This window comes from Vipera ursinii (assembly GCF_947247035.1).
Source record: "Vipera ursinii genome assembly, chromosome: 17".
Lineage (NCBI taxonomy): Eukaryota > Metazoa > Chordata > Lepidosauria > Squamata > Viperidae > Vipera > Vipera ursinii.
In genome coordinates this window covers 2,028,798-2,056,699 of record NC_139530.1, presented here as the reverse complement: position 1 = coordinate 2,056,699, position 27,902 = coordinate 2,028,798, and the positions used below count along the sequence as shown (strand labels likewise).

At 45.8% G+C, this 27,902-nt stretch overlaps 1 protein-coding gene across 2 annotated transcripts; it reads left to right on the top strand.

Moving 5' to 3' along the window:
* Positions 1-120: 120 nt before the first annotated feature.
* Positions 121-27,902, top strand: SSU72 (SSU72 homolog, RNA polymerase II CTD phosphatase). 2 transcript variants are annotated; one of them, XM_083375670.1, is made up of 5 exons: positions 121-353; positions 12,417-12,560; positions 25,301-25,440; positions 25,832-25,950; positions 26,727-27,902. In XM_083375670.1, the coding sequence occupies exons 1-5, from the start codon at positions 274-276 to the stop codon at positions 26,826-26,828; spliced, it is 585 nt and encodes a 194-aa protein (XP_083231796.1). In that variant the 5' UTR covers positions 121-273; the 3' UTR covers positions 26,829-27,902. The 2 variants fall into 2 exon arrangements, with proteins under 2 accessions (XP_083231796.1, XP_083231797.1); XM_083375671.1 differs by lacking the exon at positions 121-353 and adding an exon at positions 11,003-11,125.

Below are 27,902 nucleotides of genomic sequence, written 5' to 3'. Positions count from 1 at the left end.
CTTTCGCCTCTATGCTTTGGCAGGCCGGAGGGCGGAAGTGAAGGGACAAGCGGAAGGGCCCGACACGTCGCCGGGCCCCGCCTCTTCCGCTCGGCGCGGCCGCCATTTTGTTCGTGTGGGAGAGGGAGAAGGAGGAAGTCGACGCCGGGAGGAGCAGCCGCGTCGTCCCCGCCGCCATCGGAAGCGTCGCCGCGGGCCCTTCGCCGGCCCTCACCCCTCCCCAGCCCCTATTTTCTCTCTCTCTTGCCGGGGGGAGCGCCCCGCCAGCCAGCCATGCCCTCCTCGCCGCTCCGGGTGGCTGTGGTTTGCTCCAGTAACCAAAACCGCAGCATGGAGGCCCACAATATCCTCAGGTAACGCCACGAGGCCCCGCTCGCCTGCCACCCTCCGGCAACCACCCGGCCCTCCTTCCCTCGAGGGATCCGGGGTTGAAGCGGGGGCGGTGGGGGGGGGAGATTCGGGCAGGGAGAGGCCCTGATCGTCCTCAACGGTTCCTCCACAAAACATGACGCCATTTGAGCCGTGGGCGAGGGATTCCTCTCCCTTCGGGCGGCAGGAAGAGGAGTTTCTCTACCGGCTTCAAAAAGGAAAAAAAAAGAGCAGCCAGCAATGGGGGTGTTGAGCCCTAACCCCAAGTATCTGCAGGCCTGGCACCCAGCGTGGTTTTGATTTGTTTATTAGAATTAACGTATTTACTAAAATCCTAATAAGTTAAGATGAATTAGATTTATTAAAGCAATAGGGAGTAGAATTCCAGTAAGTTATATTTATTGATTTGTATTTGTTAAAGCAGTAGGAGTGCTAATTATATTTATTCAAGCAATAGGAGTAGAGTTCTAATTAAATATAATTTGTATTTGTTTATTATATTCATTAGAATTCTACTATTGCTTTAGGAGCTAATGGTGGTCTACATAGATTACCCCCACCCACCCACCCCCTCCTATTTGCCCCACAGCAACCCTGTCAGGTAGCCAGGCTAAAAGAGAGTATTTGCCCTGGAGTCATCCTTTAGGTATGTATTGACTTACCAAGTTTAGTCAGCTGCCTCTGGATAAATTAAGATTCTTTTTTTAAAAAAATGCATTCACGCGACAACTTTTTGCCCCTTGGTACATCTTGGATGCTTTTGATTAAAATCTCCATTCTCTCCATTTCCTGTTTGGCATTTGGATTAGGGAAATGCCCTAATTCCGACACCAAACGGAGCGGGGATAACATCAAGGCAAGCTCAACTCCTGGGGCCTGTTAGGTCCTGCTTATACTGCTTTATGGCAACACTACAGAGACAGCTTGCTGTTATTTCTTTCGCTGGTATACTCCTTAAGTCAAGACTCTGAATTAATAATCGGGGGGGGGGGCTGACCCCACTTGCCTATTTGTGAAGTTAGTTTAAATGCTGCTACCTGGATTGGACAAAAGGTAAGACTCCCTGGATTTGAATTTAGATTGTGGTAGTTACACAGGCACATCATCCACGTGTAGTAATTATTTTCCCCCCCCAAGATGTTTTTGATTTCCTACTTTACATTTCCTGGTGGCCTTCACTCCAAATAATAACGTGATCTGACTGTGCTTTGGTTTCTGGGATTACCCACAAATGTCTAGGGGTTACCACAACTTCTGTCATTCCTGAATTCCACACTTCTAGATCTGTTGCTACATCTTGCCAGGCTTCTTTCAGTCTTCCACCCCCCCACCCCAGCTCCACCATGTAAATAGTGACTTAAAGGAAAAAGGCACACTGCTGTAATTTTAATACCACTTCCTTCATAGAATGTGTAGTTTTTTCTTCTTCTTTAGATTCGTATCTAGGCCAGCGTGTTCTCTGTTCTCGGCCTGCCTTCTGACACAGTTACTCAATATTTCACAGATTTTGTTTGCTTTAGTGTTATTCAGAGCTTCCTGTCTATCCTCCCTTTTACAAGAGAGCTTCAGATATTATGCTAACTGCAATTTAAGCTGAGTCACGGAGAAGTAAGAGGTGGGGGTGGCAAGCACTTCAGACTCTGAAATTCCAAAGCATTCAGTTTTATTCGGGGGGGTGGTGGTGTTTAGGGGTGGCATTTCCCTAACTCAGCAAAGACTGCAGAGTCCTGGATGCTGGTTATTTGCTTGGACATTTGGATGTTACCTACCCGACTACATAACACCGTGAAATATTGGCAAACAGACAGCCAAGCTCAGCGCCATGGGCTCCACAGTTCAACCCCGAGTTACAAATGTTCTCTTCTGTTGACACCAGTAAGGATTGGGTGTGTGAATGCAATGTTGGCTTTAGTTGGAAGAGGAAAAATGAAGGGTGGGAGAAATGGAATGGAGTACAAATGCTCCTCAGCTTACAACAGTTTGTTTAGCGATGCTTCGAATTTACAAGGGTGGTGGAAAAAAAAGCGAGTCATGACCATTTTTCACACTTACAACCGCTGACGCATCCCCATGGTCCTGTGGTCAAAATTCAGGTGCATGGCAACTGACTCAGACTTATGACAGTCGCCATGTCCCGGGATGAAGTGCTCACCTTTCTCAGCCTTCTGACAAGCAAAGTCAATGGGGAAGCCACATTCACTTGACTACTGTGTCACTTAACAACTGCAGTGATTCAGTTAACGGTATGGCAAGAAAGACACTAAACTGGGGCAAGACGCACTTAACGAATATCTCACTTAGCAACGGACGTTTGGAATTCAATTATGGTCATAAGTTGAGAATGACCAGTCGTTCTCACTAGCTTACTAGAAAGCTAAGCACACTTGCTTAAGCGAAGGCAATCACTTGTTTTCCAAACTTCTCACAGCATACTTTCATACTTTAGGACAGTGGGAAGAAGACCAACAGGTGATCATTTTCAGCCCGCTTAGCTTTTCCTGTTTTAGGAAAGGCAGTATTGTGCCTGAGCTTCTCAAAGCCGGATTTTATACCGAACAGATTGTTTTGCAGTTTCATGAGCTCTGGGCGTAAAGCTTGGCGTCTCTCGTACATGAATCACTGAAAACAACCATGTGGCTTGGTCGACATTACATAATTTTGCAACTGGTTCGTTGAGTATTTGGGCGCCAGCCTAGGAGAGCCCTTGAACCCAGGATCTAACCTGATCCTTGCTCTTTTGTTTAATCTTCCTTTTCCTCCCCTGCAAATGCAGTATTAACAGTCAGCAAAATCGTTTCCCAAATGGCACGTTCTGCCAGAACCTCTGGCTATACGCATAAGTAAAGGTGCCTGGGGTTCGATTTGCCACTGCAAATTTACAGTGAGGCTGCCAGTAAAATAGCTGTAGGTGGCACGAGGTGCAATTATATTTTTGAAGAAACGAATCACGCGGAATGTGTGTATGTCAGACTTCCCAGCCAACACTAATAAGGGAGGTGGCAGAGAGTAGCTCTCAGCAAGGAGTGGCTGAGACTTTTGTTTCTGGAAATGATCGGAGCCATGTTCCTTTGCTATGACTCCCATTTGGGACTCTTTATATTTGCTTCATTAGGTTGCTTTGATAAGTGATCATAACTGAGTGACATGCAGTGGATTGCAGGTTAGGAAACCTACAATTCAGACAGCAAGTCCCCCTGCTATGTGACTTTGAAGACCCGTTGTACGGGAAAACCTGGTGTTTATTTTTGAATGCACATAGTGGCTAAGCCAAAAGCAATGGTTTACTGCTGCATATGGAAACGTACAACGAAAGAACAGAGATCAGCATTAGCCCCTTTCAAACATTTCCCTTTCCAGATGTGTTGGACTACAGCAGGGCTGTCAAACTGCCGGTCCACTGGCCTGATGCGTCATGCCAAAACCGCCCCCGCCCCATGGCCGGCAATGGAAAAACAGCAATAGATCACGACATGTCCCGTGACATTGCGAGTTTGACACCCCTGGACTATAGTCTTTATCGTTTACTGCCGGTAGAATTAAAATTCCAATGTATCTGGAGGGGAAGCTGCCATGTTGGAGAAAGCTGATCTTCAGGGGAAAATCTCTTTATTAAATGAGGCTTTGAAACTCAAATATAAGCAAATGTATACATAGTTATATTGAAAAACACCAATACAGGTAGTCCTCAACCGTTGAAGCATCCCCATGGTCATGTGACCAAAATTCAGATGCTTGACAACTGACTCATATTTACGACCGTTGTGGAGTGTGCCCCTGGGTCACGTGATCCCCTTTTGCGACCTGCCAAGCAAAGGCAACAGGGAAGCCAAATTCCCTTAACAGCGGTGTTCCTAACTTAACAGTTGTGGAAAGAAAGCCTGTAAAATGGGGCCAAACTCGCTTAGCAAATGTCTCAGCGACAGAAATATCGTGTTCAGTTGTGGTTGCAAGTCAAGGACAACCTGTAATACGTGTGTTTATTAATAGATTGCACTTGTGTAACTCAACGGGTTTTGCAGGCACGTTGAACTTTTTAATTGTTAAACAGGTTTCTGGCATAAGTCTGATAAAAACACATTAAACACTTGGAAGGCGCTTCTGAAGAGATTCTGGAAGCTTGCAGAGGCTGGATTTCAAATGCTCAGACTCTGAATTTTGAAATTAAACATGCCTACTCACCATTGTGTTTTCACAGAAAAAAAATAAGAGTCTTCATAGGTTATTCTGGTTATTCGTACATCACGAGTTTTAGGGAAGAAACACTTATTTCCTAGCTGCAACCTACAGAGAAGGACATCGCGTTCCTACAACGTTTTCAATAAAAGGAGGTTTGAAATTTGCATGTGTGTTTTTTTCCCCCTAGCTAAATTTACTACAGATTGTTGCTGTATTGCAAGGATCAGGACCTGAGGTATGGCAGATGTCCTCAAACTATTTACTAGGGAGTGTAGCTAATGGTGAGGAATTTGTAGTCCGCTAGCATTCCTTCTGCTTTACCGACTAAACAAGCAGGAGTCCAAGCAATGCCTACTACATATTAATGAGTAACGTGCTCATTTGGGGAACAAGAATAATGCTGACTTTTAAATAGCTCAAGCCAAGCTAGTCCACATATTGATTGCAGTTTCCTGTTTTCCATCTGATGCCTGGGTTGGAATGGAGGAAGGTGGGGATTCTGCGTTTTGCTCCAACGCAGAATTCGTTTGGGGGTGTGGGTATGAATTTGCACGATCCCACTGTGGTGGTCTAGCCAGAGCTTGCTTACAATCACTTGTGTTTAATATCCTTGAATCCTACTTTTTCTCCAGCGCCTCCATCCAGGGAATATAACTGCTCCCTTTTTTTCCTTCAAAGTATTATCCATGAAGTTGGCTGGGTTGAGAGATATCCCAGGAAGTCAAAATACAGCTTTAGGTGACCTTGTCGATTTCAAGGGAGCTACAAGGTTGTGGGTGATATGTTTGACCTCTCCAGCCAGCGTGGATTTGTGAAACTTACCATGACTCATTAAGTCAAACCACATTGTCAAATCACGACTTACTAAGCAAGTCACATTTAAGCAGGCCAGCGATACAGTGTCCACATCTTTACTGGGAAGCTTCGCGTCTATAAGGGGGATATTAGCATGGATCATCTCTGCTTATACAATACCACTTTGACTTCCAGCTGTTAAATTCAAGCGATTGTCCACAGGTAGTCCTCGACTTACGACCACGATCAGGGCCAAAATGGAGCAAGACCGTAGTTAAGTGCGTTTTGCCCCATTTTATGACCTTTCTCGCCACCGTTGACAAAAGTGAATCATTGCAGTTGTTAAATTAGTAACATGGGTTGTTAAGGGAATCCGGCTTCCCCCTTGACTTTGCTTATCAGAAGGTCACAAAAGGGGATCACGTGATCCCAGGGACACTGCAACTGTCATAAATACAAGCCAGTCGCCAGGCGCCTGGATTTTGATCATGTGACCCTGGGGATGCTTCAACAGGCGTGTGAAGAACCACTTTTTCCAGTGCCGTTGAAACTTGGAATGATCACTAACTGAAAAAATTGTAAGTCGAGGACTATCTGTATGGTAGATGAAAACCATGGTTTAGTAATTGTGAATTGCCGTTCTCTGTTTTAGACGTCCCAGCAGTTTATTATTCTCCAAACCTCCCCCCAAATGGAAGAGAGATTGAACTTTATAGGCCTGTACCACCACCTCCTCCATCATTGGCAGCAATCTCTTTATTTCTTGCCTGTTGAGTTAGGATAGAGTTTGCCATTTCTTGTTCCCGTCCGTGTGATTTTTTTGGCTGTGTTCCCCCCACCCACCCACCTTATCAACATGCCAGGAAATGGCAGCCTTCTCCCCCTGCTGCATACATAGAACTTGAAGACACAGTTCTCTCTTATTACGAGCTAGTAAGAACATTTAAGGGGTTTGCTGACCCAAAAGGCTTTGTGCTGCAGTCTTTAACGCGTCCCGTGCAGAGCCCAGAACGCCGTGTTATACGATTCACTTGGCTACCGAGTCCTGCTGGCAAATCCATGGTTCCCTTTCCCTGTCTTACGTAGCGGACCCTGCATAATCAAGGGGAAAGTCTAGATGGCCAGGACAGTGGGATAGTGATCGCATTTCGGCTTTTACGTTGCTGGCGCTTTCACAAAATGGCCCGTCTACCAGAAGGCAAACCGGCAGGATTCCACGACCCATCCAGAGCAAGAGAGTCAGGTGGAAAATTGTTCCAAGCTCACGCAATCTGGAAATCGCTAACGTTCTCTTTGGCTTGATTTCAGTGTCAGCTCTCAGCTGCCTCCAGTCTGCAGGCCCACCAGCTCTTCCGGCTGTACAAAAAAAAAAACCCCAAAGGAGAGTTAGCTGCTTGATTCCTCTTTTCGTGACTTTGGCACTCAGCTTCATAAACTGATTCTGCCCATCTTAGTAGGCAGGGACTTTGGCGGCAAGCATCATAACCCCAACAGATGCCTGTTTGTTTTCCACTAGCAGCAAAAGCTTCCACACGTGTTAGGTTGTAGTTAAGCTTTCTTAACCTGGTTTGGTGCGGTAGCTAAGATGTGGCAACTAGACTCCCGTCTCAAGCCAGCTTTCTCCAACCAGGAGCGCTTTGAGATGGGTCAGGGACCTCAGCATTGATTTGACATTGTCCAATGTAGGACGCGTGCCTTGCGTGATGACCTTGAAATGACTTGGTTGGCGGTCTGCCGATCATTTTGTCTGTGACCTCCAAAAGCAGTTCCCCATTTGTCTGTTTCACACGGGAAACCTTTTGTGGTTTCACACAAACGCTCTTTGTTGTGTCAGAGCTGTGAACCTTGGGTCTCTGGTTACATCCAAAGATTAAAGGCCGCCACCCTCTTCCCTCACTCGTGACTGCTTATAACCTAACTGCCACAAGGCACAATTGAACAAGCTTAAAAGTGCAGTGTTTCGGTTGTCGAAGCAGCTGTCCATCTGGAGCCTGACTCATTTCCTAAATTTAGCCCTGTCATTTGCATTCGGAATGAGACAAAATGTTCTCGCTGGAATTCTCAGTTGATGGAGCAAGAGCGCATTGTGTTAGTTTGGGGTGTGTGGAAGACAAATGGTGGAGTTTCTGAGAGCTGGTTTCTGTTGCCGGTCCTTGCGTTGAGTAAAAAGAACAAACGTGTTCCCTCCCTCGTGGGAAAAAAAAGCGCCCCATTTTAACAGAAAAGGCTTAATTTCCTGCATGCTTCAAACCAGAGGGAAAATGAAGGGTGCAAACTGCTAAAAACACTATTTGGCACTAGTGCCAAAGTGTTTCCTTCTCAGCGGTTTGTTAAGATTTCAGTTTATCCTCCTGATGGGATAGACAAGGAATGGGCTCTGCTCTGAATGATTTGTTTTTTTGTTTTTTAAATAACTGTGAACAACAAGCTGCTGTCCAAGGTTTCAGGACAGCAAAATGGGCGGCAAGTAAATAAATTAATTTTATGTGGCTGCCCACTCACTCTCAATGACTCTGGGTGGCTTACAAATTTCATAAATAAATTCTTCAGACTCGGTCTTCCCAACGTCCCAAAGAACCCACTGCCTCCTGCCCCCTAAGCCCGGCTTGGCTTCCCATGTTGGCTGAACCCAGCCAGGATTCTGAAACTCTATGCTTGTGTGACCCCCAAGCATGTTAGGTTTTATTCTGTTGAACCAGTTGTGATTAAACAGTGGCTTTGTGTAATGCACAAACTAGGCACAGAGGTGTTAGTATCATTGAACAGCCGTACATCCCACGCTGTCCTCCTGCAGGATTTGAAAATGCCATCCTAGGGAGAAATATCTGGGCAGTGACACAAATGTGGCCTTGAATTAAATTCTTCTTGTGAATGGAGTATTCAGTTAGATGCTCCCTTGCATTGGCTACAGTGCTGTGTAATTTCACTCAGAGCTGCCTTAGGGAAGCCACCTCTAAATGATAGGGGGCATCTCTCCTTGGGGCTGATTATCTCCACTTGGCAGTAAATGAAAATGTGGCCCCTTTTTTTCCTCTGGGCAACTTCCAGCAAAAAAAAAAGGTAAAAAATATTTGAGGAAACAGTGCGATTGATCTGATGCCTCTTCTCAGAACTTTTGATTGACCTGAAAAAAGACAGACAGCAATATGGTCTTTAAGGGAATCTGGAGATTACGGTAGAAATCAGAAACTTTGAATTAGTCCTTATTTACTCATGGGGACCAGGGATTGCCCCTGGGCAATATACTTTACGTATCAAAATCCAGCTTCTGGGAGAAATATCTCTTGAGCTATTTCAGCCATTTAAAATTGTTCACAATGTAGACCCAGGCCCTGTCCTCAGGGTGAGGAAAGGTAAAAGGGAAACCAGGCAGACAAGAGATGTGCGGTGGTGAAAACGGGGGAAATTTAAGGAAAGGGGAGGTATAAATAAATATTTACATCCAGATTGGGTGAGGTTAATTTCTGTGATGCTGAGGTCACTCGCCCCTTCCCCAATCTGGATGCCTTGTGACTCAAAATTTCCAGCTGACATGGCCAAAAGAGTAGCTGAAGTCTTGATGAAGTGTGGGTGAAATTTATATACGATCCTTCCATGGAATGAGTATTTTTTTGCAAGCTCCTGTTCAGGCAGCCTTCCCCCCTTTGAGATATTGCTTGGATGCCCAGGGCGGCATCAGTGAGACCCAGCACAAGGTATGCTGTTGTCCCACAGGCTTTCTTTCCTCTTTCTTCCCCATTTTCTTGCCCTCTTTTCCTTCCAACCTAAGCTAAGGAAAGAAGCACAGTGCAAGAGCTACTAGTTTTCCAAATTACTGGGGGTGGGGCAGGGGCATCCAGAAAACCTTGTTTGAGGCAGGGCTGAGCAGGACCGGACAGAAATTGTTCTTAAAGGTTTTGCCTAGAAAGCCGATGCTGATGCTTCTGAAGTTGGCACGATCTTTTCTCTAGCCTCTTGTTTTAAGTTCTGAAGCTCAGCCTTCTTCCTTCGCCTTCCTCTTTGGTGAGACGGGGAGCTGTATGAATTTTTATTAATAAATTCTTAAAGCGTTCCATCAGGCTGATTGCACTTCTGTGCTTGAGAAGATTTCCACCCAATTTAGAAGGTGCTGAGATAACAAAAGTTGCTTGTTAGTGGGTCGGGGCATGTGCTGCAGTCTTTGTAGCACGTTACAACTTGGGGGTTCTGGCATCTCCCATGAAAAGAGGCCGCAGCTGTGTCCACATTGCCACGTACGTGATTTTCTCAAATGTTTGTTGTCCTATATTGCAGGAATATGGGTTGTGGGTGGGTGAAATGGTACCAAAACCAATAATGCACCTCTTTTTTATAGTATTTTTTTTATACCGCCCCAAACTAACCAACGCTGATTGTCCATAGCAGCTGCTCAGATCCTGATATAGTCTGTGTGGACCCATTGAGATGAATGGAACTAATCTCCATTGTGCATTACTTTATTCACCTTTGTGTTTTTTTTTTGCTGCTTGTGTTGTGTAGGATGGAAATCTTGAGTATGGCTCAGTGACTTTCAAAGCGAACTTCAAAGAAGAGACTAGGTCCACTTGTTTATTTTTTTTTAAATAAAAATAAGCCATGGGATTTGTGTTCATTTATAGTTTGTACTTGTTTTGCTGTGAAATGTAAAAAATCTTAGCAAGCAGGACACAGAGCTCTATTTATAGGCTGTGCTTGCAATTTGCATGCTAAATTTATCCAGAGTTCCTTGAGACGATCACAAATGTAGAAATGGAACCATGATCACAAACTGCCGGTAGCTAGTTAGTTTCTTCTTTGGTGTGAGTGCAGATGGTTGGGTTAACTGGATAACTAAATGAGTATGAGGGCCTTGTGGATGAGAAGGCAGTTCTGGAGCCAAGTTGGCTTTGAATGGTTGATACCTTGGCGCTTCTTAGGTGAGTATGTTACTCGGTTCAGATACCATCAAACCGGCTTTTGTTAAGTAGGTAATTAAAGGATGTTTATACTTGGCCTGCAAAACTCAAGACAGGCACCAGGTGGCAGCAAAGAGCTACACAAACCTAACTCTTTTCCACCATCTAGAGCTTGTTTTAAGCAATGCAGTCCAAATAAAGCTAGCAGGCATCCAGTTAGGAAAAAAGTTTATTCCTCCTGCCTTTAGCAGAGTTAAGACTTACTTGACTAAAATGTTCCATTCTGTTGCTGAAAGCCCAGCCGCTGATGGTTAATTAGGCTTAAAAATTGTCCAACTTTTTAAGTGAAGAGAGGTGATCCCACTAAGTGAATACATTTGACCAGAGGCAGCTATTAGTCAACATATTAACATGGCCAGCGATTTGCTGCTTGGGTGAACAGGAACATGTAGGCTTTATTTAAATTAGAGGTTCTTTTACAGAGCAAAGAGGAAAAAAATACTTCTCTTGTACAATTCACATTTCTTTGGTCTTTTCTTGGGAGTCATAACAGCTGAGAAGCTCCTGAGCATACCAAAACTAGGAAGTAGCTTTATAAATTTAATTAGAGAACGCAAGGACCAAGCAGAACACCGTCAGAACTTAACCGTGGCCAGTGGGCAGTAGGCTAGCCCTCTTCTGCAGTGTTAAGCATGATAGGCACACCACTGCCCAAATCCAGCCATGATTGTTTTTAAAACTCATTTGTTAAAGGAGTCACGATGTCAGGCTTGCATGCAGTTTAAAACCTTCATGACTGCACATTGCACCTAGCCCAAAGCAAGCTACGTTATGGCTTCAGCCAATCGGCATCTGTACAGCAAAGCAGGATTATCCTTACAGTTGCAGCTCAGGTGTGTATTTGAAGCCCGTAGCTGACATTGAGAGTGGAGGAGGGGATGTGGAGGGATGGAAGGGCGAATCTGAAAGCTTTTTTTTTTTCTTCTTCCCCCAAATCTCTGATGCCAGGAACAGAAGGCCAAGCACTTGCAAGAAATGTGCACTTTATAGGCAGAACTGCCGGGAGTGACAATGTTGGGAACTTATTCCCAGCCTAGCTGAAGGACACTCGGTTGGGGAACGACGTCTTTTGAGTTTTTGAGGGTGGTGGTGGTGGGCGGGGAGAAATCAGCATTTAGATCAGCCGGGCTGCGATCCGAACCGATGGTTCTAAAAGGGGGCCTCAAAAGACACAGCCGCCCAGATCTGAAGGAAGAGTTGAAAATTGCTTTCCTGTGTACAACCGGCCCTGAGGGCTGGGTATGCATTCTCCTTGCCCTTGGACAGAGCTTCCTAATTTGTGTTGAAAGCTTGCCAGCGAGCCACACTGTTTGCTTACTGTTTATGCAACTGATGCTCTTTGGGTCCCGCTGAGATTCATTAATGCAGTTCCAAAGAGCCCGCTTCTGGGGAGCGGGGGAGCGCCTTAAGAAACGACAGAGCCAGCCACAAACAAAGAACGCGCTCTCACGCTTAACGCTCTCCTGCCCAATGACTTCACCGATTTGCCGGCTGATGCTCCAGCTCCTTTCGATTCGGTCCCTTTTCCCGTAATGCTTGAATAGAGGCAAGAAAGGGAATGAAATGAACAAAAAAGCTGTTCAGATGCTTGAACGAAATGGAGAATAAATGTGCCGCCCGCTGAACCTGTGGGGACGTGGATTTGCCATGTTCTTAGAACAAACGCAGAAGGAAACCCTTTGAATCAACCCGGGGAATGGGGGGAAATGTTTACCTCTGGCCAGGTTGCTTCATCTCATCCGCACTGGGTCGAGCAGCAACAGCTAAACTGTAGATAATCTGTGTTTGAGAACCAGAGGATATGTTTTTATTTCTTTTTTTAAAGAATTACATGCCTAAAGTTTGCAGCAAACGGCAGGTGAGGTGGGCGAAGACTCCTGTTTCAACTAACCAAGGTCTTGTTGTAACCTTAAATGGTATCTTGATAGCTGTTGTCAAAGTTCTCCCTTAATGTAAGGTAAAGCACAAGTAGGATACCATTGGGATTATAAAGCAACGACCCGCCAGTTCTGGGATTCGGGTCACCGATCATCAAATGTTGTGTCCATCAGCCCAATTTCTCTGCCACTGTCCCAACTAATGGAGATTTCTCTTTTTTTTCCCCCTCCCCTTTCTGTTTTTCAGTAAACGTGGTTTCAGCGTCCGATCCTTTGGTACCGGGACTCACGTGAAGCTGCCAGGACCCGCCCCAGACAAGCCCAACGTTTACGATTTCAAAACGACATACGATCAGATGTACAGTGACCTCCTTAGGAAAGACAAAGAACTGTATCCCTGCGGAAGGCCCTTTCACAGTCGTGCGCTCTGCTCTTTTCCGAGGCGTCTCTGTGCTCCTTTGCATAAGGAACACGTGGCTACTTGACTCTGGCCCAGTCTGGTGTTTCCAGGTCTCAGCAGCAGGTGCTCCACACAGTAGAAAAGGGCTGCTAGCGCCACCCCTTAACTGCCGCTGAGTAGAGCAGTTGTGCGACAGGTTGGTTAGAGCAAGGGGACGCCGGTGTCTCTCTTGGGGTACAATTGCCTTTCTGTGCCGACGACGCTAGGAAGCCCCTCAGTCTCTGGAAAGGATGGGCCCGTCGGTCGCCGGCAGTAATAAACTGGGAGACACAGCCTTGAAGTCGAGCTTTTTGGTTGAGAACAACCCTACTTCCGCTGTCCTCTCTTCTGCCTTGGGAGTGTTTCTCTCCGTCAAGTCCCCAAGGCCAAGGCTGTAGCTTTCTGGCTTCCCCCACATAAAATCCCAGGCTCATATTTCAGTTCCTTCAGGTAGGGCTGCTGGGATAGATTTTTGTCTAATCCCCCCCCCCCCAGGGGAGCTCTTTAGTGCAGACAGACTGAGCTGAGGCACCCCGTGGTTCGTGTGAGATGACTTTCTGTCTCCGAGCCTACTTGGGCTCAAAAAAGTTTTCTTCATCCTCGCCTCTCCGATCCTCTTCGCCTTTTTTTCCCCACACCACCTTCCCCAGGACCATCTAGCGAATTGCTTTGCTGTACAGGATAGCTGCCCTCCGGTTTCTCTCTCTCCCTTCCCCCTCATGTCCTTCCAAAGAAATTGGAGAGAGGTAGAATCCCCATCTGATGTGGGGCCCCGGGGAAGGCCCCTTCCCTGAGCCAGGAGATGGATTGGGACAGTAGCTGTGTCGTGATCCTCACCCTTCCGGAACAGCTGGACAGCGGTTGCCTCTCTTCAGCTCTTGTCCTTCAGTGCAGACATCTTGCATTCTAGTATCCAGCTCGGCCTTCCTATCAAGCATCTTTCAGGGTTGAGGACCCAGCCTGGGGGGCCAATAACAGGAGTTTGCTAGGCAGGCAGTCCTTGAGCATTTCTCTCTCCCCGCCCCCCCCCCCCAGAATCTCAGCCGACAAAGCTTTCCCCCAAAAGCTCCTGGTCTTCTGAGGCAGGGAGTTGGGAACCATTTGGATGGCATGCTTGGAGAAGGGCTGCTCTCTGCTCAAGTCATGTCGTGTAATTTCAAAACCGAGAACTTTCGTGTTCTTTGGAAATAGGCCCCCGGTCGAGAGCTCTCAGATCCTTAAAACCTTTGTAAATACCATTGGCCAGGGACAGAAGAAGGCTTACGTAGGAAGAGGTCTGCCTTGCATCTCTCTAGGGGCTTCCATTGGGCGTTAGTGGCAGGGAAGGCTACAGCAGAAAGCTTTCACCTCCCACCCTCACCTTTATGTTGTTCTTCAGGCCCCAGCTGGCCATAGAGCTTGGGCTGGTAGGGCAGACCCCAAAACAGGTGCTTTTGGAGGGGACTGGCTTCCGTTGAGATGTGCTCTGTGACTGGCTCCATGAGACCTTTGGTGGGAGGCATCTGATCCTTTGACCCTGTGCCACGCTCATCTGCTAGGCCGCCTTAGTTCTCACTGAATTGATAAGCCTGCCATTTCAGACCATGAATGGGGTCGGAGGTTCCTGTGATGGATTCCCAGACGGATCTTTTTCACCAAAGACCGCAAGGCCTTCAGAAGCAGAAATTGCTACCCTGGGGGGGGGGGCGGTGGCAACGCCTACAGGGGACACAGCGTGCCTGGCTGAGGAATTCTGGGAGTTGAAGTCCACAAGTCATAAAAGGGGCCAAGTTTTTGAAGACCCCTGTTTTAGACCTGTTTGGAGCCATTGGAACCAATGGCCTTCACTATGGCTGGATTCCGCCATACTGTGATAACCAATCTAATGCACACGCGCGCACACAGCAGGCTGACCTTGAGCAATGTGCTTGGCTTCCTAATTAATTAAAAGAAAATTAAACTAAAAAGAAATTTGAAAAATAAATAAATAAATCAGATGGGACACGGAGCCTGAAAAGCGCCACACAGGGCACTAAGAATTCAGCATGTTGTGTGAATGCAGCCATTCCGGTTAGTGGATATAAATTCATCTTAAGGAGGGTTGAAGTAAGCCATAGCTTAGCATGTGTGACCCGGCCTTAACTAAAAGTGGCCATTTCCACACAGTCGCACAGAAATTTTGGAGGAAATGCTAAACCTTGTCTCCTCCGGTCTTTACAAGCTACAAATTTCTCTGGACAGCCAGATGTTTCAAGCAAACTTTGGATCGGGGGTCCTGTCACCATGTGTTTCCTACTGGCATCAAACCTACAGTAGGGCGGCTAGCTACACATCGTCTCTCCTGATGTGTCTGTCTCTCTCCCACTGAATGAGTCACAGACAAACCTAGCAAAACTGGGAATCTTTTTCCTTAATGTCCCATGTTTTCCACATTAAGTGTGCTTTGGGCAAGAAGCTTTCGGTCATAACAAATTTCCACCAGTAGCCTTGTGTAAGACCCCCTTGTTGGCTCCGAACCGCAGACTTAACATGTCAGTGAGAACTAGCACACAAAAGCTTTAGAGAGGAAAGATGGGTCCCCTCTGTCCTGGATACAATCGGGCTATACTTTTCCTCCCCAAGGTTGCAGCCTTGATAGGATGAGATCCATCATTTCCTCCCCTTTAAAATAATGTTAGACATTCTGAGGATCTGCTGACGGCTGGCTTCACTCATGTGAAATGATTTGTTTGTACTGAGCACTCAAACACGATTAAAAAAAAATGCCTTTGCCCCCTCCCCCCCCCCCCGTCCATTCTCTTGGGGTTGCTTTTTATTTTGGTTGTGGTAGTTCTGCTCTTGAAGGGGCTGTCTGAGCACCAAGCAAAGGGGGGGGGCATACGGACCACTTCCAAGGTGTTGCAGAAGACACCTGGAGGGCAGCAACTGCAGAGTCCTGCATTGATGGTCCAATGCTACGGGAGAGACTCTCTTTTAAGCTCAGGGTTTGGGGAGGGGGAGCTTGACTGAATCTGAACAGCCGCAAAAATCTCCTTAAAGCGGGGTGGAGACTGCATCTTGAGCCAATCTGATTTCAAGATGGAGGATGTTGCTGGAGTAGAAGGCCAGCCATGGAAGCTGTTGGGCATTCTTTGGGCCCACTACCCTTCTCTGCTTGCTTTCAGACCAACAGCGGCTCCTCCCGCAGGCCCTGAAGTCTGAATCAGCAGACTCTTGATCCACGGAGGGGAAAAGAGTCCCCCCCTTCCCCCATGTGTAAAGGGAGTGTTGGCCCCTGCTTTGATTCGAGGGGACCTTCCAGGCCGTGGTGGATAATTTATGGTGAGGGTTTGGCTTCTTTCCCTGCTTCCCCTTCCAGTCTGCGTGGTCAACCAAGAAATCGCCCAGGCTACCCAGACAGGAAGCGCCACAGCCAGGACCACCCAAGACAGTAAGGTAAAAAAAAAAAAAAGCTGCTTAGAATGGCAAAATGTGTATTCCCCACCCACTCACCTACCCACCAACCCCTGGAAACCAGCACCAAGCGGCTGTTCCATTTCCCCTCTCTCGGAAGGCCCTCTGGGTTGACAGAAGTCCTGCACTACAGCTGCAAGGGATGGTCCTCAGGGATGAACCTAAGAGGGTCTGGGAGGCAAGGTTAGAACAGAGCCCTTCTTTTAAGTTTGAAGGAGAAGCAGGCCCTTTTGTGACTCGCCCGTAAAGTGAGTTGCCTGGGGAGTCTTTTTAATTCCCAAGCAGCAATCAACACAACACTTTCTTTAAAAGAAAAGAGTAATGGGGTAAAATTCAAGCCTGAACTATTGAGAGAGGCCAGAAATTAGGAGCTCAGAAAACTTGTAGGAGAGGACCAGGCTGAGCCCGAGGGAGGGAGGGGTCAAACATGTCATCAGTCATGAGTCCCTGCGGGCCCACAAGGTATCTTGTAAGTCCAGCCCACCTTGAATTCCTTCTTAACTCCCACTAATTTTGTTTGAGCGTTAGTAGTACAGATTCTTGTAGAAGTACCCGAATCTCCTGATTTCCCCTGGTGCTTGACACCACTGTTCCTTTGACCGCCTTTTGCACAAACCCGTGTCTGTGACAGGCTAGCAGTCAACAGGGAGGAAAGTTTGCAAGGAAGATTATGAGGTAGAGTGAGCCATTGAGGGTCTGAGCCCAGATTTGACCGCTTAATAATTGCAATATAATTATTTTTTAAAATGGACCCCTGCTCCCTCTTCATATCACACAAGTTTTAAATTTGTACATAACAAGAGCAGCACCGATGGCTTTTTTTGGGGGGGAGATTTCAAAGGAGGCGTAGATTGCTCCCTTCATTAAGACATTTGCAAGATGCCATTTTCCCATTTGGGATCACCAACCCAGGATCAAAATTGACCAAATGACCCATGGGGTTCAAGACTTCCCTCTTCCAAGCTGTTCCACGTAAATGAGTGAGAACCACTTATTTATGGGTTTAAATTCTGATTAAGAGATTCCCTGATATTTTCACCTAGATCTGCAACTTCAGCAGTTCTGATTTTTAGCCTGTCAGAAGATTGAAATTGTTCCATCTGCCTTGAGGAAATGGGAAATCTTTCTGAGATGGTTGGCTCATTTCTGGGTTTTCTCCAATTACCCAAACACAAAAGAATGCCCCGTGGTAGAATTAAATCAAGGCCTTGGTCTTTGCATTCACTGCAGTGTAAAACATTAGCTGGCTTTAAAAACTGCCAGGAAGTAAGGAGACACTTCCTAAATTTGGATTTGCCAGTTCAACCCAGAAGTGTATCCTGCACCATTGGGCTGAAAAGAGGCCTGCGGAGGTGGCATATTTGAGCAAAAATTAAGAGGCATAAATGCAAAAAAAAAAGCTGCTAAGCGGAGCAGCCAGAATATGTCCAAAAAAATTAAAATTTAAAATTAAAATAGCTTTACTAATAGTTTTATCTAGCTCAGGAGACATTAAAGATCCCTTTAATAGGGCACAGGCCTATTCTTGGATGACAACTCCCATCGTCCCTTAGAGCTGGGCTGGACCTCATGCAGGTTCAAACGTCACCTCTTCCTGGGAGTTGACCTGGCCACCGATCTCATCCAGTGTTGGAGGAGACTGTTGTCTCCTGTGTTTCCTACACAGGTGTGGGAAGAATGTTTCCATGACTGGTTTTCCAGAAACACTTCAGTTCATCCTTTTATTAATCATCCCACAGCCGTAATTACACAAGCAGGAGACCTCACTTAATCCTGGATTTGTTTAGTAGACAAGACAGGCACTGCATCTTGTTTTCCCTGTCAATCTTCCCGAGCCAAGCGTGGACAGTATTGGGTTGAGTTTCTAGAATGGTGGATTCTGAAGCTGGGGTACGTTCCTGGCCTAGGTCAGCCTACAGTCCGGCCTGGGAGAAGACCCAAGTTCTTGTTCTGTGGACCCCAAGACAATGGACCTTACTATGCATGCCGAAGATGTCAGATGTGGTCCCAAACCAGGTTCAGCCTGATGGAGAAAGATCTCTGCGCTGCCGTGAGTCAGTTGCCATTATCAGTGGGCAAAACTGACGCCAGGACTTTTTGAAGCTAGTGATAATCCAGAGCCAGATGAAATGTGCTTTTAAGTAGTGAGGATACTTGGAAGATCTTGGAATAATCGTTCCACCCTGACTTGTTGCAATGACATAACCAGATTTCCTCCAGTAGGCCTTCCTCAGCCTGCTGCCCTGCAGATGTGCTAGTTAGGAAGGGGAATACAAGCCTAGTTCACGGGAAGGCTAGCTTGTGCCGTTTGCCCCCAAAGAAGTACATTTTCAGTAACTGGGTTTAGTCATCACCCTCAATTGCAGACTAACCATGAGGCTCCAGTGTGGCTTGTGCAGATCCAGCTCTTATATTTACAGGAAGTCCTTGAGTTACAGCCACAGTTGGGGCTTACCTTCCACTACTAAGTGATAGGGTTGTTAAGTAAGTCAGCACATGACCACACCCGACTTTAACTTTTCTGTGACCGCCGTTAAGCAAGTCCAGCTTCTCCGGGCAGCGTTGCTTGCCAGAAACCAGCTGGGAAGGTTGCAGACGGCAGTCACGGGCTCCCCGGCATGCCGCGACTGTCACCAATACATGCCAGTTGCCCAAATCACGGTACCGTGATGACGGGGACGCTGCAACAGTCGGGTGAGGGTCAGTCATAAATCGCTTTTTTTAAAAAAAGCAGTCATGACCTCGGAACGGTAGCTAAATGAACAGTGGCCGTAAATCGAGGACTATCTGTAAGTTAGCGAATCGGGCAAAACATGAGTTAGAAGTAGCTGAGCCAGCCTCGGGCAGAGACAACTAGTAAGAACAATTAAGGCTAAAACCAGTCTTGCTTTTAAGAGATGAAAAGTTAGATTTAAAAAGCCTGAGAGAATAAACAGGAGAATACCTGCGGCTCAGGTGGAGGGTAAGGCTGGAGGTTCCTCCTCCGAGCTTGTGGGTTGGTTTTCCGAACGTTTCGTTTCCAGGCTAAGGAACATCTTCAGCGGAGTCAGTGTCCGTGTTCTTCTGTTTATAAGGGCTTCGGGCACGGCTGTGTCAAATGAGGCTCAGACCTGGAGCCCTTATAAACAGTAGAACACGGACACTGACTCCGCTGAAGACGTTCCCTAGCCTGTTAACGAAACGTTCGGAAACCCAATGGAGAACAAACCACCTCCCTCAAAATAGACTCTTAATTCTTGCTACCTTGACGATGGAGAAGGCATCTGGTGAGCCTTTTCGTTGCCACCTAATCTCTAGATGTTCTCCTGCCATTTGCCTTTGGTCCTCTCCCTCCAGAGACCTCAATGAAAAGCTGTAATCCAGAAGAGAGGATTCCTACCGGATTCTCCAGGATTGCCGTTGGTTGAATTGCTTTGGAATTAGGACTCTGGGCCTTTGGAAGAAGAGTTTAAAAACCTTTTTGTTCTCTTCTGCCTTTATTTCCTCCTTGTTAACGCAGAAGCAGAGGAGAGAGGACGGGTCTCCCACGCTGGGGGCTTATCCTTTGAAGTAGAGATGCAAGATTCAGCCAGGGGAAAGAAATGGGATTGCTTCAAGTGCACATTTTGGCATAATTAGAGCCAGGTACAGTAGAAAAGCAGGCGACCTTTTTCTAGACGTAGAGGAAAGACGCAACGGAGGGTTAGCCTTTGGGGCAAATTCTCTGGCTTTTACCCAAAACTCAGCAGCAGATTTGTGACGCCCTTCTCCAAGGGAACCAAAGAGGCATGTTCAGTTTTGTTGTGTGTGTTTTTTTTTAAAGTAATATATCCGGAAGAAAAGCTTGGGCACGCTCACCCGCCATATTTGTAAGGCTTTGCCTATTTAAGAACGCACTTGGTTTGAGCTACCATGTTCAAAGAAAAGAGAAATAATTGAGAAAATGGTGAGAAGCAAGCCACTGTTTTCCCCCTTTCTTCTTCTTCTCCTCTCTCCCTGACTTAAATGGCTTTTCCCATTATAGATTCCGGGCAGGCAAAACTAAGCAATGACATGTTGATCTGGTTTTTGTGTCTTGCTGCCTTTGTTTCCGATGCCATTGGCACCTCCGCAAGTCCAAAACGCTGATGTCTCCCCTCTCTTCGTTTCTCCTGGCAGACCTTTCCTTTCTGATTGGTTGGACTTCAAATCCCATCAGGCTCAGCCAACGCAAAGTTCACCTCCGGAGGGCACCAGGCCGGGGAAGAGCAGTTCTAGGTTGTCTCAAATTCACACGCAAGGACTGGGGAAAGATGCCTTGTTTTGGGGAAGACAGTGCGTCATCTCATGGCCTGAGAAATCTGCAGGTTTTCCTTGAGGAAAAAAAATCCTGTCACGTTAAAAGTTTTCCCGAGAGGAGAAACTTTGATGGGCAAAGAGGTTTTGAAATGTAGGAGAACCTTTGCAAGAGTGAAAAGCCAAAAAAAAAAAAAAGCAGTGACTGGCATGGGGCAGTTTGGATTTTCCATCTGGCGGGTTGAGAAAGAGCCAACCGAAATGAACGCCAGTCCGCAAGGAGTTGATGAGGACAAGCCAAATGAGACGGTAGGAAGAAGACTTTGTAAGGTTAAAGCAGATAATCGGCAGGCTCAGTTTCAATTTTGGCAAGCGGCCCTCATCGTAGTCCTTGCTGAAATGTTGATAAGTTGTTCTAAATGCTTTTGTCTCATTCCTCCTCCCAGCTTGGCCTTGTTCCTCTGGGCCCTGCGAAAGAGAACACATTCTTTTTCCCACCCCCCACTTCCATCGTTTGAGATAGTCCTTGGGATCTGTGGAGGGGATTCTCCTAACCATCCCTTTCTTCCTCAGACTTGGCAACCTGCCACGCTAACGTCCTTAGGATGCCTGTGGAGATTCTGTCATCCCGGTCATGGGTTATCTGAAAGATGCTTTTTTTCGAAAGGCATCTGGACTTCCTTTGTTTTCCCTTGAAGCCCTCTCGCTTCTCATCATCCGAGGAGCTTCATCGACTCTGAACTGACGAAGCTGCTCGGATGAGAAGTGAAACATCTTCCAAGTTGGACTGCTTCTCCCAGAGTGCTTTGCCATCGGTTAGGCTGGCTGGAGCTGAGGTGGGGGTTGAGGTCCAAAACATCTCGATGGCTCATCTCTTCCGTAGTTAGCACGGAGCGTCCTTTTTAAACAGAAACAGGGCCAAAGCATCTCAGAAGGATTTCCATATTTTAGGTTAGATGTTAGCTTTGCTCTAATCTTTTAACTGCTGTACTATCCACGTGGCATTCATTTGGATTTTCCCTCAAGATCCTGATCTTCACTTTTTTGGAGGGGGGGCGGGAAATGCCTTTCTCCTGATCCAAACCAAGCTCCTTCTGACCTTGGAAGGTGCTTCCCTTTCTGACTTGGCGCCTCCCACTCTGCGCCCTAGGAAAGCGCCGGAATAAGAGCTTTCATGTTCTCCTATCTTACATTGTGATATCAGCGTCGACGCTCTTTTTGGTTCATTTACCTATTGAGATTCTCTCACTTCAGCGGGCACTTATCTCCCGCCGTAGGCCTTTGGCCTCTCGTAGAAATAGCAGCCTTTCTTCGCCTCCTTTCTTCTTTTGGCATACAGGGCTAACGCTCGCCTCCTTGCCCTCTGTTCCCCTTGTTGGCTGTGGAATTCGCCTCCTGCGAACCATTATTGGATCCAAGACGTCAGCTAGGTGGATGTTAATCATCCACAGGGGAAAGGGGCAGTTGGGACGGGTGGAGAGGATTTACAGCAGTACCCCTCCCGTTCCTGCTTTGCTTGGAGACTGTTGAGAGACAGCAGTCTAGCAGATGTTGGAATTCAGTTGCAAGCTTACATCTTCCTCCGCTTGTAGAAGTGCTCAGTCGGTAGCTGCAAGGACCCCTCTTTGTAAGTGAAATTTTAGGAGCTCTCATGGGATGTTTCCACCGCCCCGTAGGATCTGGACCACATGGCAGGATCCCCCACCTTAGATCCCCTGGCAGCTTTGAGGATAGGGATGGGTGAGATTACTTTGCGAGATAATTATTGGAAGTGTGTTTTATTGTCTCATCATTTTTTTGAGTCTTGTTTGCCACCCAAGGTTGCTTGGCTATATAAATTTAATAAATATAAATCTGCTAAGAACTGGAGGTTCTGGACCAAATCTGTCTCTGGGCAGTTATTCACCCTTTTAGGCAGGTTGATTGGATCAACTCGACCCTATTTACTGCATTTCTGGTTGAGAAATGAACGTTTAATCATTTGAGAAGTGACCCAGTTTTCATCCTCTCCGCCCCTGGAACTGAAGAGAAAAGACTTGAGTGTTGGTTGCTGCCAAGTTGCTTTGATCTGCAGTTGAGAGCACGAGATCGACCCAGGTAAGCTTGGAGACCACCTCAAAGGTGGGACAGATCCAAAGGGTCACTCCTCTTGGGGGACAGAAGAAGGCGAGCACATCGGAAGGAGGTTAGATGGGAGGTTGAAAGTGAAAAAGAGGATCTTCCTATTTGTGGAAGACGGGGACTTAGGTTTCACCGCCATCTCCTGACTTCGCCTGGCTTGTCAAGTTCCTCCTTTGAACCGCCAACAACGAAGGCAGAAGTTCTCTGTGGCTTTAGTTCCCCTCCAGAGATGGGCACACACCAGTTGAAAGCACAAACAGGATAGATTGTAGCCTTGGATTTCAATGTGTGCTGTCAATGCAACGTGAGAGAAAGCCACTTTTTAAGTTGCTGGTTTGATCCACAATGCCAGATGCTGGGTTGTGGTTTTTTTTTTTTTTTTGTATTTGGCTTAATATGTTTCGTAAACCCAGCTAGCGTGAGGCTAAACCAAGCTTTGTGGCTTAACGTGTCTTGGGAAGCTAGCCACTTGGGGTTCATTCAGCAAATTGGGCCTTCAAGCAACTCTGTCTTGATGCCTTCCTCCTCTGAACTTGGCCTCTGGGACGTTGCGTGTATAAAACATGCATAAGATTTTGTTGTCAGAACAGCAATGTCTGCAGTTCTTTAGGGAATAAGAAAGTCAGATTAATTTTTTAAAAAAATTCCTCTAGCTACTAGGAATTTATGCTTTTGGCACAGTGAGAGCCTGGAGATACCCTTGTCTACTCAAGACACGTCTCACGAGGAGTCCAGCAATGCATGGGGTTTGATGGTTGTAGGGATCTGATCTGATACAGGACTTAATAGTTGGCCAAGTTCTTGTCTAAAGACCTGTCCTGTTTCTCAGCAACCAGGAGGTCTAGTGTGGTTGGTTTTAGAGGCACTATCTAACCATCTTGACTAGCAACTATTGACGAACTTTCATCCTCTGTGCTTGAAAGCTGTCTGAGATGGCTACCATCGCATATCTTACTACAAGGTCTTTCATACAGAAACATGCTCTGCAAGCAAGTTACAAGACCTTTCCTCTACTTCCATCCAGCATCATTGGACGACCAGTCTTCCAAGTATTTTGAGAGAAACGATTCCCTCTTTGTTTTGTCTCCACTGTCCATTCCTCCAATTCTTGTCCCTCACGAGGCCAAGTTCTTCAACTCTTCTTTTGTTCCAGCACCACATTCCCCAGTTCTTTAGTTACTTGATTGAAGTCCCATGCCCAAAACCTAGCCCAACTGAAATTCACTTAGTTGCCATCTCTTGATTCCCTGCAGGGATATTATGAGGATGAACGGAAAAGGTTTACTTACTGTTGCTGCTTTGTGTGCAAGAGATACCATAACATCCTAGCAGATAATCAAAAGGAGACAATGGTTTGGAATTGGTTGTGGTTATAGTACAATTGGGACGTTTATTTAATGACTGCAGTCCTTTAGACCACAAGATGTGGACCTTCTACTGTGAGGTAGGTAGACATCAAATCGTACCTTAGTTTCTTGACCAAGCAGGTCCTGGAATAAATAATCCACCTTATTTTCCCATCTCTGCATGAAATTTGCTCCTTTCTGCTTGGAATTGCCCTTACAAATTGGTCAGATTATTTCAGCGCACTTCACCTCTCAAAATAGCCTCGTGAGACACCAGCCTTTCAAATACCAAGTCAAACTCGGGCTGCTCTTGTGTTGTGGAAGCCCTTTGTATCTGCCCCAGTCTTCGTGGTTTGTGGACCTTGCTCAATGGACCTAGTGTGTTGGCAAAGCTTGAGACTGACTCAATAAACTATAATTGAGCAGACTAGGTACGCTTAAACACTAGAACACCAAGAACCACACATTGCTTCACTGGTTGCTAAAGCCTTTCTCCCTCAACAAATGTGGGTTCTGCTCAACACAAGTAAGAAAGTCATCATAGAATAGTACTCAAGGAATGCGGAATGGTTTCCAGCTTCAATCAAGTGTCTGTTTTCTTATCAAATGAATGGTGGATCTGGGCTGGCACTGTCAATAGCTGCAGGAAGAAGTTGGACTCATGTTGAGTCTTCAAATTGTCTCCATAAGTGTCTACAAGCCATAACTATCTGTAATCGTGGCCTTCGCCTGATCAGTCTCTGGGTTGCAGCAGAGATGTGGTTTTGCTGTTTGGGATTGTAGATGTTCCTCAACCTAGGCTGGCCAAACTCCCCGCGTAGGTCATTCTGGGATCTTTGAATTTGTTCAATTGCATCCTTAGTCATGCTAGAATTGATCCAAAGCTTTGCAAAAGCAAAAAAGGCTAGAATTGAGGTGCTGTCATCCAAGAATTTTTTTCATTTAAACATTGCCTTCCTTGGACCATGAAGGAATAAGCAATAACAATGATGTGTTTTAGAATAAGAAGATAAGATAAGATAAGATAAGATAAGATAAGATAAAATAGACTGAGCAAGGACATTTGTTATCCCATTATCCTAGCCAGGCTTATTCACCAATAGAAAGTTTCTGCCTTAAGATAAAAATGCCAACTCACTAAATATTAATATTAAAGCTTTTTAACATAGATAATTGCAAATCATCCCAGTTTAACAACATGGTGATCTAATCAATAAAACCCTATGGGGAATTGTTATTTTCCTAATTGTTATTTATTTATTTATTTGATTTATAGCCTGAGTTTTCCATCCAACCAGACAGTTGCCAGATTTCTAACCACTGAGAAGGTTAAAAGTGTGTCCTGCATTTCTAAAATGATACCGGGGCCTGGCAAGGTTTTTTTTCAGGGGCAACAGGTTTCCTGTTTGTGAAGTCAATTTAAAGTTGTTACCCCCCCCCCCCCCTTTCTGGATTACTGATCCCCAACCGAGTCGTGTTTGCCATAACAAAAATCAGTGCTGTTCCACTTTGTGAGTTCCTTAACCCTGATCACTTCAGCTATACACAGAACGGGATTTTGCACATGTTAGACAGAAACAAACGGATCAAGCCGCGTCCGGAAAGATTCCAGAATTGCAAAGACGTCTTTGATTTGATCTTAACGTGCGAAGAAAGAGTTTACGATCAAGTGGTAGAAGGTAAGGCCTGGCCTTGGGGAGGTTCAAAAATGGGTGACTTGGATTTGCATAGAAAGTCAAGCTTTGGGCTTTATAATGCTGTGCGCAAATGACCGTGGGAGGCAGATAGAATCCTTCAGAAACCAAAAGGGATTCTTGGCCTTTTGCTTTGATATATCAGCCTCTCTCTGTCCAACTTGCTTAAACGATGCAAACCAGACTTGCATAAAATTTGCAGATTTGGGGTCTTTCATTAGTTGGGTTTGGAATTCAAATCCTGGGGCCAAGCACACACGCCCAAAACATGCACGGTCTCCATTTGGCTTTCCTTCTTTGCCTATAGAAAAAACAGGTTTTTTCCTCCCCCCCATTTTCATAACCTTTCTCTCCCCCCCCCTTTCTGTCATCCTAGATTTAAATTCTAGAGAACAGGAAACCTGTCAGCCTGTACACGTAATAAATGTGGACATTCAAGATAATCACGAAGAGGCAACCCTGGGCGCTTTCCTTATCTGTGAGCTGTGCCAGTGTGTAAGTCAAACCATCTCTCTCCCTGAAATTCTTCTGATGGCTCTGATCCCACACCCTAACCTTCTCGCAATGTATATTTTGGACTACGTGGCCCATCCACTTCATCCAGCTTGGCGAAGTGCCCTCCGCCGAAGGTTATTCTCCAGCCACAGTGTCATCTTCATACAATGTGCTCACGGCGCCCGCTGTGTTTTCAGTGGGACAGCATATGGAATGAAGCTTGGGGACTGATATTCAGCCCCAAAACACCATTCATACTTTAAAAAAAAACACAAAAAAGACTCTTTCTCCCCCCCCCAATAATATCTGAATGAATTATCTAGAAGGAAGGAAGGGAAAAGAAAGGAAGGAAAGAAAGAAAGAAAGAAAGAAAGAAAGAAAGAAAGAAAGAAAGAAAGAAAGAAAGAAAGAAAGAGAAAGGAAAAAGGCATGGAGAAAAGGGAGAACAGTTCCAATCATTTGGGAAGGAGAGGAGCGTATTTTTTGCTTATTGTTATTTGGCTGAGATTTACTTTTTTCATTTTTTTTTCTTTTTTAAGCAACTCGCTAGTCCTCATGGAGAGATGCTAAAAACAGAGAATTCAGATAGCTTTGAGGGCCAAAAAAAATAGAAAAATTGTCTCGGTCCTAAGATTTCTGGGCTCACGTCTGGAGGGGCGGGATCTTCTGTGTGTATTTTGGAGGTGGGGGGGGAAGTTGGAAGAAAACATTTGTTCTCCAGTTTAAAGCAATTAAATAAATTTACCTTGTATGTTCCCCCCCTTTTTTTTCTGCAGATACAGCACACGGAAGACATGGAAAATGAGATAGATGAGCTATTACAAGAATTCGAAGAGAAAAGTGGGAGGACTTTTCTGCACACAGTCTGCTTTTATTGAAACCAATTCAGACGGACCTGACCCATCTCCTCTGGGCCTTACATGCAGACCAATGAAGCGTGTTTAGTTTTGATCCAACGGGACAATTTTTTTTTCTCTCCTTTTGGAGAGTGAACATCCAACCCAACTCACTTTCTCGTTGCTTTTTAAAATTTCCTTTGGCCCGCTATTATTTCTTTTTTTTTAAATTTTATTAATATTATTATTATTTGCAGTTCAAGGGAGTCGGTTTCTACACAGGGATTCAGATGAACTCTGCTCAGAAAAATGAAAAAAAAAATGAACTTCTGTCCCTTGAGGCCGGTTTATTTAAGAGACTTTTAATCCCCTCTCCTCTGCCCCTTTTCCGCTTCTACTCTGGCTACCTTACTTGAATGTTTATAAGTAGGGTTTTAATTATAAAAAGAATGCTTCTCTAAAAGATATCATTTATAGGTGCCAGTATAAAATCTTACGTTATTTCGGTTGGTCATCTTATTGAGACGGGGTGGGGACAACCTGAACGGCCGGAATATAGAAAGATTTGACTGGAGCATATCTGTATAATAATAGCAATGAAATTGGAAGCCTGTAATAAATACAAATCGCCTCTACTGTCGTTTCTCCGGCTGTGCACGATGGATGGAGAAGAGGCTCTAATCTGGCGTTTGCGTAAGGGTTAGGGCCCTACTGCAGGTATGACCACAATCCAGCCCAAAATTCCTGTGGCTAAGCAAGATGTTAAGCGAGTTCGTGGCATTATTTTGCCACAGTTGTTAAGCGAATTGCTTCGGTTATTAAGTGAATTGTGCAGTCATTAAGCGGGTCTGGCTTCCCCCATTGATTTCGCTGGTCGGAAGCCATCCAGGAAGGTTACAAATAATGATCACCAGACCCCACGACAAGTGCGTCCGTCACAAACGCACAGCGAGTTGCCAAATGCAAAAAATTTCGATCACACGATCGGGGAGGCTGAAAAGGTTGCAAGTGTGCAAACCGGTCTTTTTTTATTTTTTCCCAGCGCGGTTGTAACTCAGGATGGTCACTAAACAAATGGTTGTAAGTGAAGAACGACCTGTGGCGATTTCAGGATTA